The 13,410-nt window shown below is 44.1% G+C and overlaps 1 protein-coding gene across 1 annotated transcript; it reads right to left on the bottom strand.

Moving 5' to 3' along the window:
* Nucleotides 1–2,895: 2,895 nt before the first annotated feature.
* Nucleotides 2,896–9,160, bottom strand: LOC147459748 (antimicrobial ginkbilobin-2-like protein). The gene is made up of 2 exons (XM_086510961.1): nt 8,220–9,160; nt 2,896–3,188 (listed from the first exon to the last, which is right to left on the bottom strand). The coding sequence occupies exons 1-2, from the start codon at nt 9,085–9,087 to the stop codon at nt 3,106–3,108; spliced, it is 951 nt and encodes a 316-aa protein (XP_086367087.1). The 5' UTR covers nt 9,088–9,160; the 3' UTR covers nt 2,896–3,105.
* Nucleotides 9,161–13,410: the final 4,250 nt, after the last annotated feature.

The raw sequence follows: 13,410 nt of genomic DNA, 5'->3' as shown, positions 1-13,410 counted from the left end.
TTTTTAGGTGTACTTTGGCACTTCAAGCCCTAGTTGCTACTCCTCTTTACCCCTTTAGAAAAAGCACTCAAGCTACTGTACCCGCGGCTCGAATACCATTAATTGCAAGGAATAGAAGAGAGGGTCTTTCGACACCAAAACAGCACCGGCTCCTGTCAAGCTTCTAATAGCTCAATAGTGGTTAAGCCGTAGGCAAGCCCCGTAGGACTCCACTATTAAGACCATAGCTCTCGACGGTGATGCCCCGTTAACTGCACAAAGGCAGGCGCACTGCAAGGCTGAAAAATCCCTATTCTACTTACTCACAGGCAATTAATAATACCAACCATTTGTAGCTAGCTTGAGGACCTCCCTTCTTGAGCAAGGAAAGAGAAACCTTGAGCTCTGATACCAATGTAACATTTAATGGCCTAAAATCTTATGTGTAGCGGAAATTAGCATGAACATAGTGGGCATTTTATTAGAATAGATTCCTAATGAGAATTACAAGAGTGCTTGGGTGGAGAGAGCAACAAAAAGCATAACACCTAGTTAGATAGCATCGACAATACTTTCAAAAGAGAGAGCAATTAAGCTATTGACAACAGTTGAGGACCGGATTTGCATGGAGCCGGTCCCCCCTCCAAAAGGCTTTGTATTATGGTTTCTCCCATCAAGAGAGACATTGTACAATACAATTCTTTGTGTTCCTTCAAGACTAGCTAGTGCAATGAAGATGGAAGCTTCATACACCAAGCAAAACACTTAATCAAACACAATTTGAATTATCCCCGTTCTCAGACCCAAGACCTCACACACCTTCGAAGATGGTGAGAGCTAGCAGGGTATGAGAGTAGATTGAGAGGAAAAAGAAGTATCTTACGAGAAAGAAGTACATCTCCTCACATAATCACTCATATTAACATAGCTTAGCTTAGTAATTAGCTTGGTAGAGAAGATGAGCATGCATTGAAGCTTGGCTCTTGGTTGGATTTGCATCCACATGCCAAGAGAGTGTTGATGTAGGCTTCTATCTCACAAGCTTGGAGTAGGTGATGAGCTCTCCATTAAAGCTTGGGAGGAGATAGAGTATTTTCCCTTCACACATGGTCAAGTGTGAGAGTGTGTGTGTCAATGCCAAGCAAAAATCAGCCCCCCCTCTCTCTTGGGCGAGCCCTAGCTGCTAAATAAGTTTGGCCTTTGCCTCATTGGACCTCCCCAGGTCAAGCCAATAGAAATTAAGCAGCATAAGTGATAGCCTTTAGACATGTGTCCCCCTTTCCCCTTTTGTGAGAGCTTTAGGTAATTAAATAATTAAACTAAACTCTCATTGGACCCCTTTGCCTCCTGGCCAATAGGAATCAGGCAAGCCATGGGGCTCCTGAATGCTCATTGGACCCCTTGGGAGACTGCCCAATAGTCTTCTAGGAGACTTAATTCTCATTGGTTTCTTTTATTAAATGTTTTTAAATTAATTAAACTAGATTTACTCTAGCTTAATTCTCATTGGTCCACTTCAAGGGTCTTCCAATAGGAATTGGGCACACCTTGTGGGCATCTGGCCTAGGGAGCTGACATGTGTCCCTCATTCCCTTTGTGTAAAGGGAGCCTGTGTGTGTGTGTGTGGTTTTCTCTCTCATCCCCTAGCTTTGGGGCTCGCCCCCTCCCATGTAGGGATGTAGAAAGACTTTTTGGGCACACACTAAGCATCCAATTTTCCCTAGGGTTGACCTTTGGACACAACCTTTGAATTTTGGAACCTTAGCATTTTGGAAGTCTTAATGGGCTGAACCTTAGGGTCTTTTTGGCCCATTGTTTCACATGGCTCTTTTGCAGATGGCCCCCCCTTTGGATCCCTATTTTCCCTCCTTTGGATCCCTACTGTGGCCGGTCTGCTAACTTAACCAATATTCTAGCTTTTTCTCCCTTGGCACTTCCCCACATTAAATGATCAGTTTAATATGAGAAAATCATTTAGGAGAATTAGATATTGATTATTATGACAGACTTAGTCCTCGTCCCCGTCAAGGTCGTGGGGAGGGGGGTGAGCTCTCTGAGCCATCAATCTGTAACTTTTTATTTTGCAGAATGCATATCTGCAACCATGTGATGAACGCCACATCAGCTGATGGAATTTTCCCAATCTGCAATCAATGGCGGAGCTCCAACTCAGCAGGTGGAATCTCATGAGGTGATGACACGTTAGTGGCTGGAATCTGCCAATTGACGATAGCTCTGCAACTGCCACATCAGCATGCAGAACCCTGTGCGCTTCATGACTGTAGTGATCTGATGGCTCTACAACTGCCACATGAGCACGACCATTGACGGCCAGGAATGGTCATGCACATACCATTTTCGATATCAAGGCTCCCGGACTCCACCGATCCATCATGATTCATGATAATGGTCAGTGCACGACCATTCCCTACACATTCTAAGTGAGTTCTCTCTACAAATTAGGGATTCCACGTCCTATTAGCATGCCACTTGTGCTAAACTATAATTGAAGATGTATTGAGATGTCAAAATATGCACTCTTGTGCATGTAGCTCTATAACTCACGTAGATACATACCTCATTTGTGCTAAACTATAATTGAAGATGTATTGAGATGTCAAAATATGTAGTCTTGTTCATGTAGCTCTATAAGTCATGTACATACCTCATTTGTGTTTGATTCTATATTTGATGATGATGATGACCAAGGAATAGGATTTTGGTCATAGTCATAGCACATTAAAGAGAAAAATGTAGTATTGCTATGCATTATGTATGAGTGAACAACAACAAAATTGGCCAACCAAATCTTGTTATGATATACTAGTTAGAAATTTGGAAACTACTTCCTTTGTTTGCAAGGCTTCAACTTCTACCCATTTAGTGCAATGATTGGTGGTAGCAATAACATAGACATTACGGCTTTGTTAGATTATGCATAAAATCTTATATATACGCTCACAAAACGTTCTTTTACATTTTTTGTGGAAACTTCACATGGTTTGTGGCCCATATGAAAGAGGTTGTAGAGACGGGATAATGATAATGAGCTTATAAAGCTTCAAGCCAGGCTTGTGCCTTATATGAGGCATGCACAACTTGTTTCAAGAGTGGGTGGGTAAATATTCATCTATGGAGAAGTGAGGGGATGTTTACACATAAAAGGATCAATACAAAGAGAGTATTTGATGAGATGGAGGTTGTTGCACCTGCAAGATGGAAGATGTAAAAAAGAAACAAAGTGAGAAGTACAAGATACAATAAGTAAAGAGACGCATGCCAAAGTTATTACATTTCACCACCCAGACACTTGTGATTTAACAATTCTAAAACAAGAGAAGCTTTCAATGCTGTACATAAGATCTTGGCACCACCTACTCGATCAACGTGCCGCGAATATATCTACCCGTCACAGTCGGGGCCCGGGGGTCGGAGGGCAGCCAATCACAGTCGTCAATTTTGCAACCATTCTTGGAGGGAATTGCAGTGCGTAGTCATTAAATGTTGGACAACTCAGCAAGTAAAATGTTAGAGCCTTGTGGAGAGTTTGCAAACCAATGAGGGCCATCCAAATCAGCACGCAGAATATTCAGAGCGCAGGGACATGCTGCAACCAATTATCTCTTTCCAAATCAGCATTGAGAATTTATCATGCAGCTGACACATCAACACCCATAATTGCAAAGTGTGCAATCAAACCACCCCAAGTCAGCGCAGGTAATGGTATGCAGAAGCCATTATAGGTGACAAAATCAGCAATCTGCAACAAACATCAGTAGTCGAATGGCATGTTTGCAGCTTCCAGCTTGTGTTGACTGTTTGAAGGTCACTGTTCACTACTGGTCCTCCTCCCCTGACTGTGACGACCGGGAATGATCTGTCAGTGACCATTCCCAATGAATGAGGCTCCCACCATGGTCAACATGTGGTTGCCTACATTCTTGGGATGGTCATTGACAGACCATTCCCTACCCCTTTCCCACCTCCCAAAAGAAAAAAAAAGGCATTTCTCCCCTGCATGCTAATCGCCCTCCCTTCCCCTTCTCTCTAGATGTGCACTACCGAGCAGCATCAGCCACAACAGGCTTGCGGTCTTCGTGGCATACCTACTGGCATCAATTAGATGCACAGTTACAGACAAACCCTCCCGATGTTTTCATCCTCCTTCGCCACCATCGCTGCCATTTTGTCTCTCTCTCCCCCTACCATATATGCCTCTCTTTGCATTCACCCTCGTATATAAAACCTACCACCCCCTCACTTATCGCCTTCGGGCTTCATCTTCTCAAGATTTGGAGGTCTGCAAAGGACCCACTCATACATTCCCTGTTGATGACATACAAACCCAGGAGCGCACAACGACTCAAGTCTCGAGATGCTCTTCTCGGCACTCAGGCGCAATGCCGACATGATAGGAACAGAGGAATAAAATCAGGCTTCTAAGTTCTCACTAAGACTTTGATCTCCTCCTCGCATGGCAACACACAAAATATATATATATATATATCTCTCTCTCTCATCGTCCTCGCACATAGCAACTCTTTCTCTCTCTTCCACGTTCCACCACCTCTACCCTCAAAGATTTTTCCTTCCATTCAACCCAAAGGATCTTAAAAGATGCCGCCTAATATAACCACTTTCCCAGATGGGCACACCTACCTCACCTCCTTGCCCCATTCCCTCTTTTTAATTTTTCAAAACTCACAATGGTAAGTATGTTATATTGACAAACCCAAAAAATTACAAATTCCTTCCATGCTCGTGATGAGCCATGACATCATAGATACATCGGCTGACATGGGAGCCACCCCTCGGAAATGTAAGAGCCCCCACTCAGCCGAGCCACCCCTCGACAATGGATGAGCCCCCAATTTAGCCATGTAGGTCCTTCATTGCAATAACCATGGTCATGTTCCATTCCTCAGAGTTTATTTGTTTTCCAATGGCGATGAGCGTCCCTTGCTTTCTTGTATTATCTCTGGGACCTTAGCTATTTCCATGGAGTTCTTGAATATTCGACAGCTCCTTGCCTTCGAAATATGTTTGAAGTAACAAAATCTCATGATTTGTGTTGTGATGAGCAGTGCTTGTCCCTTGAAGATCTTCCCTTCCAAAAAGAGATTATTCTTGAAGAATCCTATTTTCCAGGCTTTTGGACCCATTAACAAACCTTTCCTGCTAGGCCACAGATCGTTGAACACTCCTTGAATAGGTGACGAAGGTCTTCACTAGCTGTTCTACATTGAAAGCATCTAACTGGACCGATTCCCCTACCAAGAACCTTCTTGCCAGTCATTAAGTCTCCCTATAAGGAAGATATTCATCCCATGTGGCAATTGAGGGTGCCAGATGTTCTTCACGACAGTCTCCTATTTTGACCCCGGCTAGGTTTTTCCCCACTGCTTGCTACGTGGGAAGAACCAAAACTTTGAATTCATAAGGGTGAGGTATACCTCCTTAGTTTGTGGTTTCAGTAAGTGTCAGTTCTTAGGCCATTGCCAAGATTTCCACTCTAACTTTGATAACAATTTTCCATATACCACGTGCTAAGTCATTAAAGGGCTCTGTTGATCAATGATCTTTCTGTCCCACTAAGGTTAAATGGAAGGGCCAGTTGATCCGTTCCTTTCCAACAACTTCTACTATAGTCCCATAATTGGCCTAGACGTCTAATACCTTTGTTATCTACCTTTCTCACAACTTCCCTCCAAGAGTAAGAAGGATGCCTCCAGCCTTGCAAAGCCAAGCGGACCAGTGAGTTATTGGATTTTGAAAGTACCTTGTCATATACCATGTGCTAAGTCATTCAAGGACTCTGTTGATCAGTGATCTTTCTGTCCCACTAAGGTTAAACTGAAGGGCCGGTTGATTCGTTCCTTTCCAGCAACTTCTACTATAGTCCCATAATTGGCCTAGACGACTAATTCCTTTGTTATCTACCTTTTTGACAACTTCCCGCCAAAAAGGAGTCAGAAGGATGCCTCTAGCCTTGGAGAGCCAAGTTATTGAATTGTGAAAGTACCTTTTCAGCGCTCCACATTCGAAGGACTACGTTGCTCTATTTCACTTTTGAGCGAGCTCACCTATGTTGCACCCCCAAGTTTCATGACGGCCCATTGAGGGGCCATCAAATTGTCGTGCACCTCAAGCCCTTTCCATTGGCCATCTTGTGAACATACTCTGGAGCTGTTCATCATAGCATTAGCCATAATAGCCCAAGCTTGGTTTTGATTAGCTAGTGCTACAACAAACTTGGCACATTGGGCCTCAACATGAGTGCTAGGGTTAAGGACCCTAAGACCGCCTTGCTGCATAGGTCTCGTAATTGTCTCCCATTTAGCCCACTGATAGGGCGTTGTCTCTTTAGTGTTGTTCTTCCACATAAATCTCTTTACTGGTTTCAAGAACTCTTTCCAATTGCATTTAGTTAGCTTAAGTAATGGACCATTAAAGGTTATATAAGGGAGCATAAATGAATTGATTATCTTTACTCTGCTCGGAAAGGGGAGAAGCACATACTCTCGCGGTATTCACCGTTCACGCACCTCTATATAACGTGCATTCGTGGGGTATTAAAAAAATCCCTCTTTTAACATGTCTAAATGAATAAAATGATCCCTTATTTTAGGATTTTTTTTCAAAATTGAATATAAAAACCCTTTATTTTAATGTATCTTTGTTACATTGCCTAAATTTTTTGCATTTTAAAACCCCTCCTTTTGAACTCGCTATACATTAACATGATTACATAGTGCACCCCCTAAGCACATACTCCCACCTTCGCATCTTCTACTAACCAATTGTCACATTTGCGGCCCAAATCCTAATGACTTAATGACATCTTCAATGAATGACCATTTGATTTGGTTATATAGGCTTTATCTAGATCTAATTGCAATAGGATACACTCTTGCTTGGTGAAAGCAATATATTCATTACCGACCATTGCTTCCAGAAGGTTATCATAAATGAACCTTCCCTTGATGAATCTATGCTGGTGGGGAGTGAGGGCTTTGTCGAGAAGGGGAAGAGCCTGAGGGCTACCATTTTGGTGATAATTTTATAGGCTCCATACATCATTGTTATGGGAGCATCACGCTTATTTGGGGATAGGATTGATGAGGCCTCTTTTGATGCTCAAATCCATGACTCTATACTTGCCCTCATACATCCCAATTGTCCGCAGCTACTGTCTGCTCACATAGGCTTGCACTCGTTGATGCTAGGAGATCAACCCTCCACTCATTATAGCACCCTATGCTAAGAGATCAAGCCTCCACTCATTATAGCACCCTATGCTAGGAGATCAACCAGTAAGGATGTGGTCACGCGAGGCATAGTCATTTGTAATTCTGACAGATAACTATGCCTCTCTCATGGTCACACTAGGCTTAGTAGGGTGCATAGTAAAACTAAGCACATGTCTTCACAACTATGCCGATTTCGGCATAGTTGCACAACTATGCAAAGGAGTATTTTAATGCACCTGCCCATTCCGCAGCTTTTGTAGTTTTTGAGCGACATGCAGGCAACCCAATGGCCCATGCGATAAGGCTAGTCAGCAGCGTGAGGGTGCTCTCTCTCTCTCTCTCTCTCTCTCTCTCTCTCTCTCTCTTCAGCACCTGCTGTCGTGAGTGGCGTCCTGGTGATTTACCTGCAAGTGGCGGTCAGCACCGTTTTATTCGCAGCGCGTGACCACAAGGCAGTTTGCTGCCGCCTTCCTGGCTTGCAAAGTTGCAAGTGCCTGGTCGCCCAAGCCCGTGTGACCACGCCTTAAAACGCTGCCCCCAGCAGCATTCGCACGCCCCAAGAACCGGAAGATCTCTCTCTCTCTCTCTCTCTCTCTAGACTCACGAGTCGCATGCACACAAACACTCTCTCTGCAGCATAGACAGGGCTGGCTCTGTCTGTCTGTCTCTCTCTCTCTCTCTCTCGCCCCCCCCCCCCCCACCACACATCCCCACACACAAGTGGAAGCTGTGTCTTAATTTCACCAGATCCGTCAAAGCTGTGAGCCTTTCAAAGCTCTGGGCAATTTGGTCGATATGTATATCAAATGTGGGGGGCGTCAACACAGCACAGACACGGTGCCTGTTGAGGAGCCATTGAGGCGGGGCAAGCAGACGGGGAGATGGGTATAGGAAGGGGATCTCTTGGGAAATGAAGTTTATTTAGCTTGCTTTTGGCGGAAATGAATAGATGAAGCGATTGTGACTTTGGGAAAGTATGGCCGTACGTACCTGCACCAGATGAGAGCGGACTCAGCGGAGGCGTCACCAGGTCTGGCGAGCGGGCCCTAGCAGGCGCACGCGCAGGAGTAGATAAGCTAGGAGCAGGGACGGGACTGAGGCTCGAAGTCGGGGACGACGCGTCGAGGAAGTTGTAAGTCTCGTAACGGTAGTCGCAGCTGGCCAGATAGATCTGCTCGCCAAGGGCCGAAGCGCACATACTGCTATAAGGGTAGCGCAGCAGGCACTGCGAGCACTCGGACTCGTTAAGGTAGCCCACACATTGCGCCGCTGCAAATATGCCGTTTGCGCTCGCAGACGCGAACCCATCGACCTCCTGCTTCGGAGCCTCGTTCGTCACATTGTCCATCAGATCAGCGATGGTCTGCAAGGTCGCAGCGTCACTCGTGTTCTCAACATTGCAGAATCCAATCACATAGGTAGCGTCCAGCTCGAAGAAGGACTGGTTGTCGTAACGCAGGAAGCAGCCGTCCAGGCGGACGCGCGCTCCCAGAGCCTGAGGACACTCTTGCGGCAAGCGGACGGTGGCGTTTTGCACACACTCCCCGCATGACTGTCCGGACAGGTCGCCTCTGCACTGGAAGGCGGCGTACACCATGTCTGGCCCCGAGCTTCCTACCACATTCATGCCAGACTTGCTCGCGCCTTGGGAGGAGAGGCTGGTGAAATTGAGCAGCGCTGCGGCCAAATTGCGAGTGAATGAGCTGCTGAGTGAGGAGCTGCTGGTATTTTGCAGGCACTGGAGGTAGACTTCACCCAAATGACTATCTTGCTGCTGTTGCATGGACAAGACAGGAAAGAGTAGGAAGAGGACGGCAACGCAGCAGTGCCAATTCAGACACCACGCCTCCATGCCCATTTGCCTAGCTACAAGCCTCAAGGCAACTGCTCTCTAACTTGGAGAGAAATTTACTTCTCGTTTTCCCCTGATCCAAAGCGGTTCCATAAAATCATTTTCCTTGCCCCTGCTTTGAAGTCAAAGCAGTTTGGTTAGACCAATTTCGGTCTTGAGATTGACCTTGACTGACGCTTACCATTAGTTTGAAATATCCGAATTCCAAGTTTGACCAATTTCAGTCTAGAGATTGACCTTGACTGACGCTTATCATTGTTTTGCTCCTGAGACTTGAATTGAATGTGCACACCTCGTGACTAGACTATGGGGGGTGCATTTCAAACCAGTTCCACTTTCTTATGAGACAAGGTGAAAATTCACTATGGCTTACATAAGGCTATTGAGAAGAATTTCATAATAAGCAGTTTCTTTGTGAGAGAGAAAAATAGCCCTAGTTGCTACTCCTCTTTACCCCTTTAGAAGAAGCACTCAAGTTACTGTACCCGTGGCTCGAATATCATTAATTGTAAGGAATAGAAGAAAGGGTCATTTAACACCAAAACAACACCGGCTCCTGTCAAGCTTCTAAATATAGCTCAATAGTGGTTAAGCCGTAGGCAAGCCCCGTAGGACTCCACTATTAAGACCATAGCTCTCAACGGTGATGCCCCGTTAACTGCACAAAGGCAAGCGCATTGCAAGGCTAAAAAATCCCTATTCTACTTACTCACATGCAATTAATAATACCAACCATTTATAGCTAGCTTGAGGACCTCCCTTCTTGAGCAAGAAAAGAGAAACCTTGTGCTCTGATACCAATGTAACATTTAATGGCCTAGTAACTTGTGTATAGCAGAAAATAGCATGAACATAGTGAGCATTTCATTAGAATAGATTTCTAATGAGAATAACAAGAGTACTTGGGTAGAGAGAGCAACAAAATTTATAACACCTAGTTAGATAGTATAAACAATACTTCAAAAGAGAGAAAAATTAAGCAATTGACAACACTCGAGGACCGGATTTACATGGAGCCAGTCCCCCCTCCAAAAGGCTTTGTATTCTGGTTTCTCCCATCAAGAGAGACATTTTACAATACAATTCTTTGTGTTCCTTCAATACTAGTTAATGCAATGAAGATGGAAACTTCAAGCACTAAGCAAAACACTTATCAAACACAACATCAATTCCCTCATGGTCTCAGACCCAAGACCTCAAGACCTCACACACCTTCGAAGATGGTGAGAGCTAGTGGGGTATGAGAGTAGATTGAGAAGAAGAAGGAGTAGTCTTACGAGAAAGATGTACATCTCCTCACATAATCACTCATATTAGCATAGCTTAGCTTAGTAATTAGCATGGTAGAGGAGATGAGCATGCATTGAAGCTTGGCTCTTCGTTGGATTTGTATCACAAAGCCAAGAGTTGTTGGTGTAGGCCTCCCTTCTCACAAGCTTGGAGTAGGTGATAAGCTTTCCATTAAAGCTTGAGAAGAGAGAGAGAGAGAGAGAGAGAGAGAGAGAGAGAGAGAGAGTCTTCTTACTCTATACATGAGCTTGTGTGAGTGTGTGTGGATAATTGCCTTTGAAAAATCAGCCCCCCCCTCTCTCTTGGTCGACCCCTCTTGCTATTTGCTCTTGCTAGCACCTCATTGGATCTCTCCCAGCTTAGCCAATAGGATTTCAGGAGCATAAGTGATGAGAGATTTAGGTAATTAATAAATGCAATTAAACTCTCATTGGACCTCTTTGCCTCTTGGCCAATAGGAATCAGGCAAGCCATTGGGCTGCTAAAGCTCATTGGACCCCTTGGGAGACTGTCCAATAGTCTTCTAGAGAGCTTAATTCTTATTGGTTCTTTTGTTAAGTGTTTTGAAATAAATAAAAGTAGATTTACTATAGCCTAATTCTCATGGTCCACCTCCAAGGCCATCCAATAGGATTTGAGTACACCTTGTGGGCATCTGGCCTAGAGAGCTGACATGTGTCCCTCTTTCCCCTTGTGTACAAAGGAAGCTTGTGAGTGTGTGTGTGTGTGTGTTTCTCTCTCATCCCCTACTTCTTGGGCTCGCCTCCTCCTATGTAGGAGTTTGTGAAGACTTTTTGGGACACACACAAAGCATCCAATTTCCTAAGCTTTTGACCATTGGACACAATCTTTGAATTTTGGAACCTTAGCATTTTGGAAGTCTTAATGGGCTGAACCTTAGGGTCTTTTTAAGCCCATTGTTGCACATTGCTCTTTTGCAGATGGCCCCCCCTTTGGATCCCTATTTTCCCTCCTTTGGATCCTTGCTGTGGCCGGTCTGCCAGCTTAACTAATATTCTAGCTTTTTCTCCCATGTCACTTCCCCATATTAAATGATCAGTTTAACATGAGAAAATCATTTAGGAGAATTAGATAATAGTTATTATGACAAAAAGGGAAGAAATTTTTGAGAGGGAAGTAGAGCTACTCAAAGTAATATTTGGGCGGGAACATACATACTAGAGTCTTCAATGAAAGTTTTGAAATTCGTCGGTACAGAGTTAGTACGACTAATGGCATTTATGCTTTGAAAGCATGAAATTGTGTAATTTTTCTCCTTTTTTTTCTAAAGAGCTTGGCTTCAAAATGTTGACTCTCAACGTAAAGTAAGCCTCTTCATCATTGGTCGAGCGCCACTCTCTCGCTAGAACTGAAAGGCCCAAAAGTGAGTCCAACTTTCTCCTAATGGATACGCATCATTCCATCATTTGAGCGGTGATTAGCATGCCATGTGAGAAGCTCCACGATACTCCATGCCAAGTGGAGTGACATACGGTCAAGTTCTTCGGCAATCCATAGGCATGTGGTGATCTTTAGGAAGCATTTTGTCAATCAAACTACAATGAAAAAAGATTATTAATACTTATGCAAGGCGATGCCATGAAGTGATAGCCATGTATAAAAAGCCATGGATAGAATTTACTCCAGTGCCTCTACTCTTGTATTTCTCCAACCGAAAATTTTCTTGCAAGTTGAGGACTTCCAACGATGCCCGGAGCACTGAGTACTATGCATCATTGTAAAGAGGTATTCGGGCACTCGTTAGCAACCTATCCTCCGGTTGCTGGTATCCTTTGAGACAATTGTCCTTGCACATGTTGCCTTCGTGAGCCCATAACTCATCAACCATGTCGAACATGTGCTCATCCTCAAGCTCAAAGTGTCCATGAGACGCGTGTGTAGGAGCTGTCAAAGTAGAGTTAGTGGGAGGATCACCATGCGCCATGACTTTGCCCAGTAGCTCTTGTTGTTGTCTTTCGGCCTTACATACGAGAGAACCACTACCGAACACAGACCAATGGGGGACCTCCTTAAGCAAGGGGTCGGTGGCGCTATCATCTACTCGAACGTTTTTTTGGAGGAAGCCAAAGCCCTTCATTCTCCACGTGCTCCAAATCAATGAACCTCAAGCGAGGGAATGCCCTTTTGCACTTGGCACAAGGACACAGGAGTTTGTCCTTGAGCCATCGATCACGTTCAGGGCAATTTTTTTAATATAGCCAAGTGTGACATTGAGCACCCGTCCACACTTTCGAGGAGGAGGCAGACGCACGTCCTAGTGTGACAGAGCCTCGGTTTCAAATTCAAGTTTCAATTGCTCACCATTATTTTTGGACTGCATAAGTAGTCCTTAGTAAAGGGTTGGATCTTGGATGCAAATCTAAACCATTGGAAAAATCTTGTCGATTATTGTCACATATGGCAAGCTAATGATAATAAACGTATTTTTTATTATTTCTTTTAGGCATGGGTGTTGAAATTTTTGTACCTCTCTCTATAAGGCGATGGTTACGCACTGCTTAGTTTTTTGTAAGACCGCTCGACCAGCACTTACAAGGGTAGCTTTTTGTAGCTTTTGACCGGCTTAATTGTGTAATCATGCCAAAAAAGACATAGTTTGAAAACTATGCTACTTAGCTATCGGTCAGCCCTTGTGTTCTCTCTTCAGCTTTGCCTTGCTCTCTCTATCCGCTGTTGTCTGTGTCACTCTGAGCATCTGTACTTGCCATGGTTAGAACTAGTTGAGACTTACGAATAGCTAAACCTCACATAACCATGTCCTGGGACATAGAATATTGTGTCAAAAATTATTTTTTATGCTTTTGAAATATATTTTAATATAAATAGTTCATTGTTGCACTTTTTTTAAAAAATTATAATATTTTATTGTGTTACCACCTGTTTTCAAACACTAATGTTAGTTTCTGCCAAAGTACACCTAAAAGTTGTTAGAATGGCTGGCAATAGTAAAGAGAGTGAAATGAATGTTGATAACTTTGATTTTGCTAATGAGCAGGCTACGACGACATCCCTTGTGAG

This window comes from Adiantum capillus-veneris, chromosome 4 (assembly GCF_014529385.1).
Source record: "Adiantum capillus-veneris isolate H3 chromosome 4, ASM1452938v2, whole genome shotgun sequence".
Taxonomy (NCBI): Eukaryota; Viridiplantae; Streptophyta; class Polypodiopsida; order Polypodiales; family Pteridaceae; genus Adiantum; species Adiantum capillus-veneris.
The sequence above is the reverse complement of the archived record's forward strand: the minus strand, read 5'-3'. Positions and strand labels throughout refer to the sequence as shown.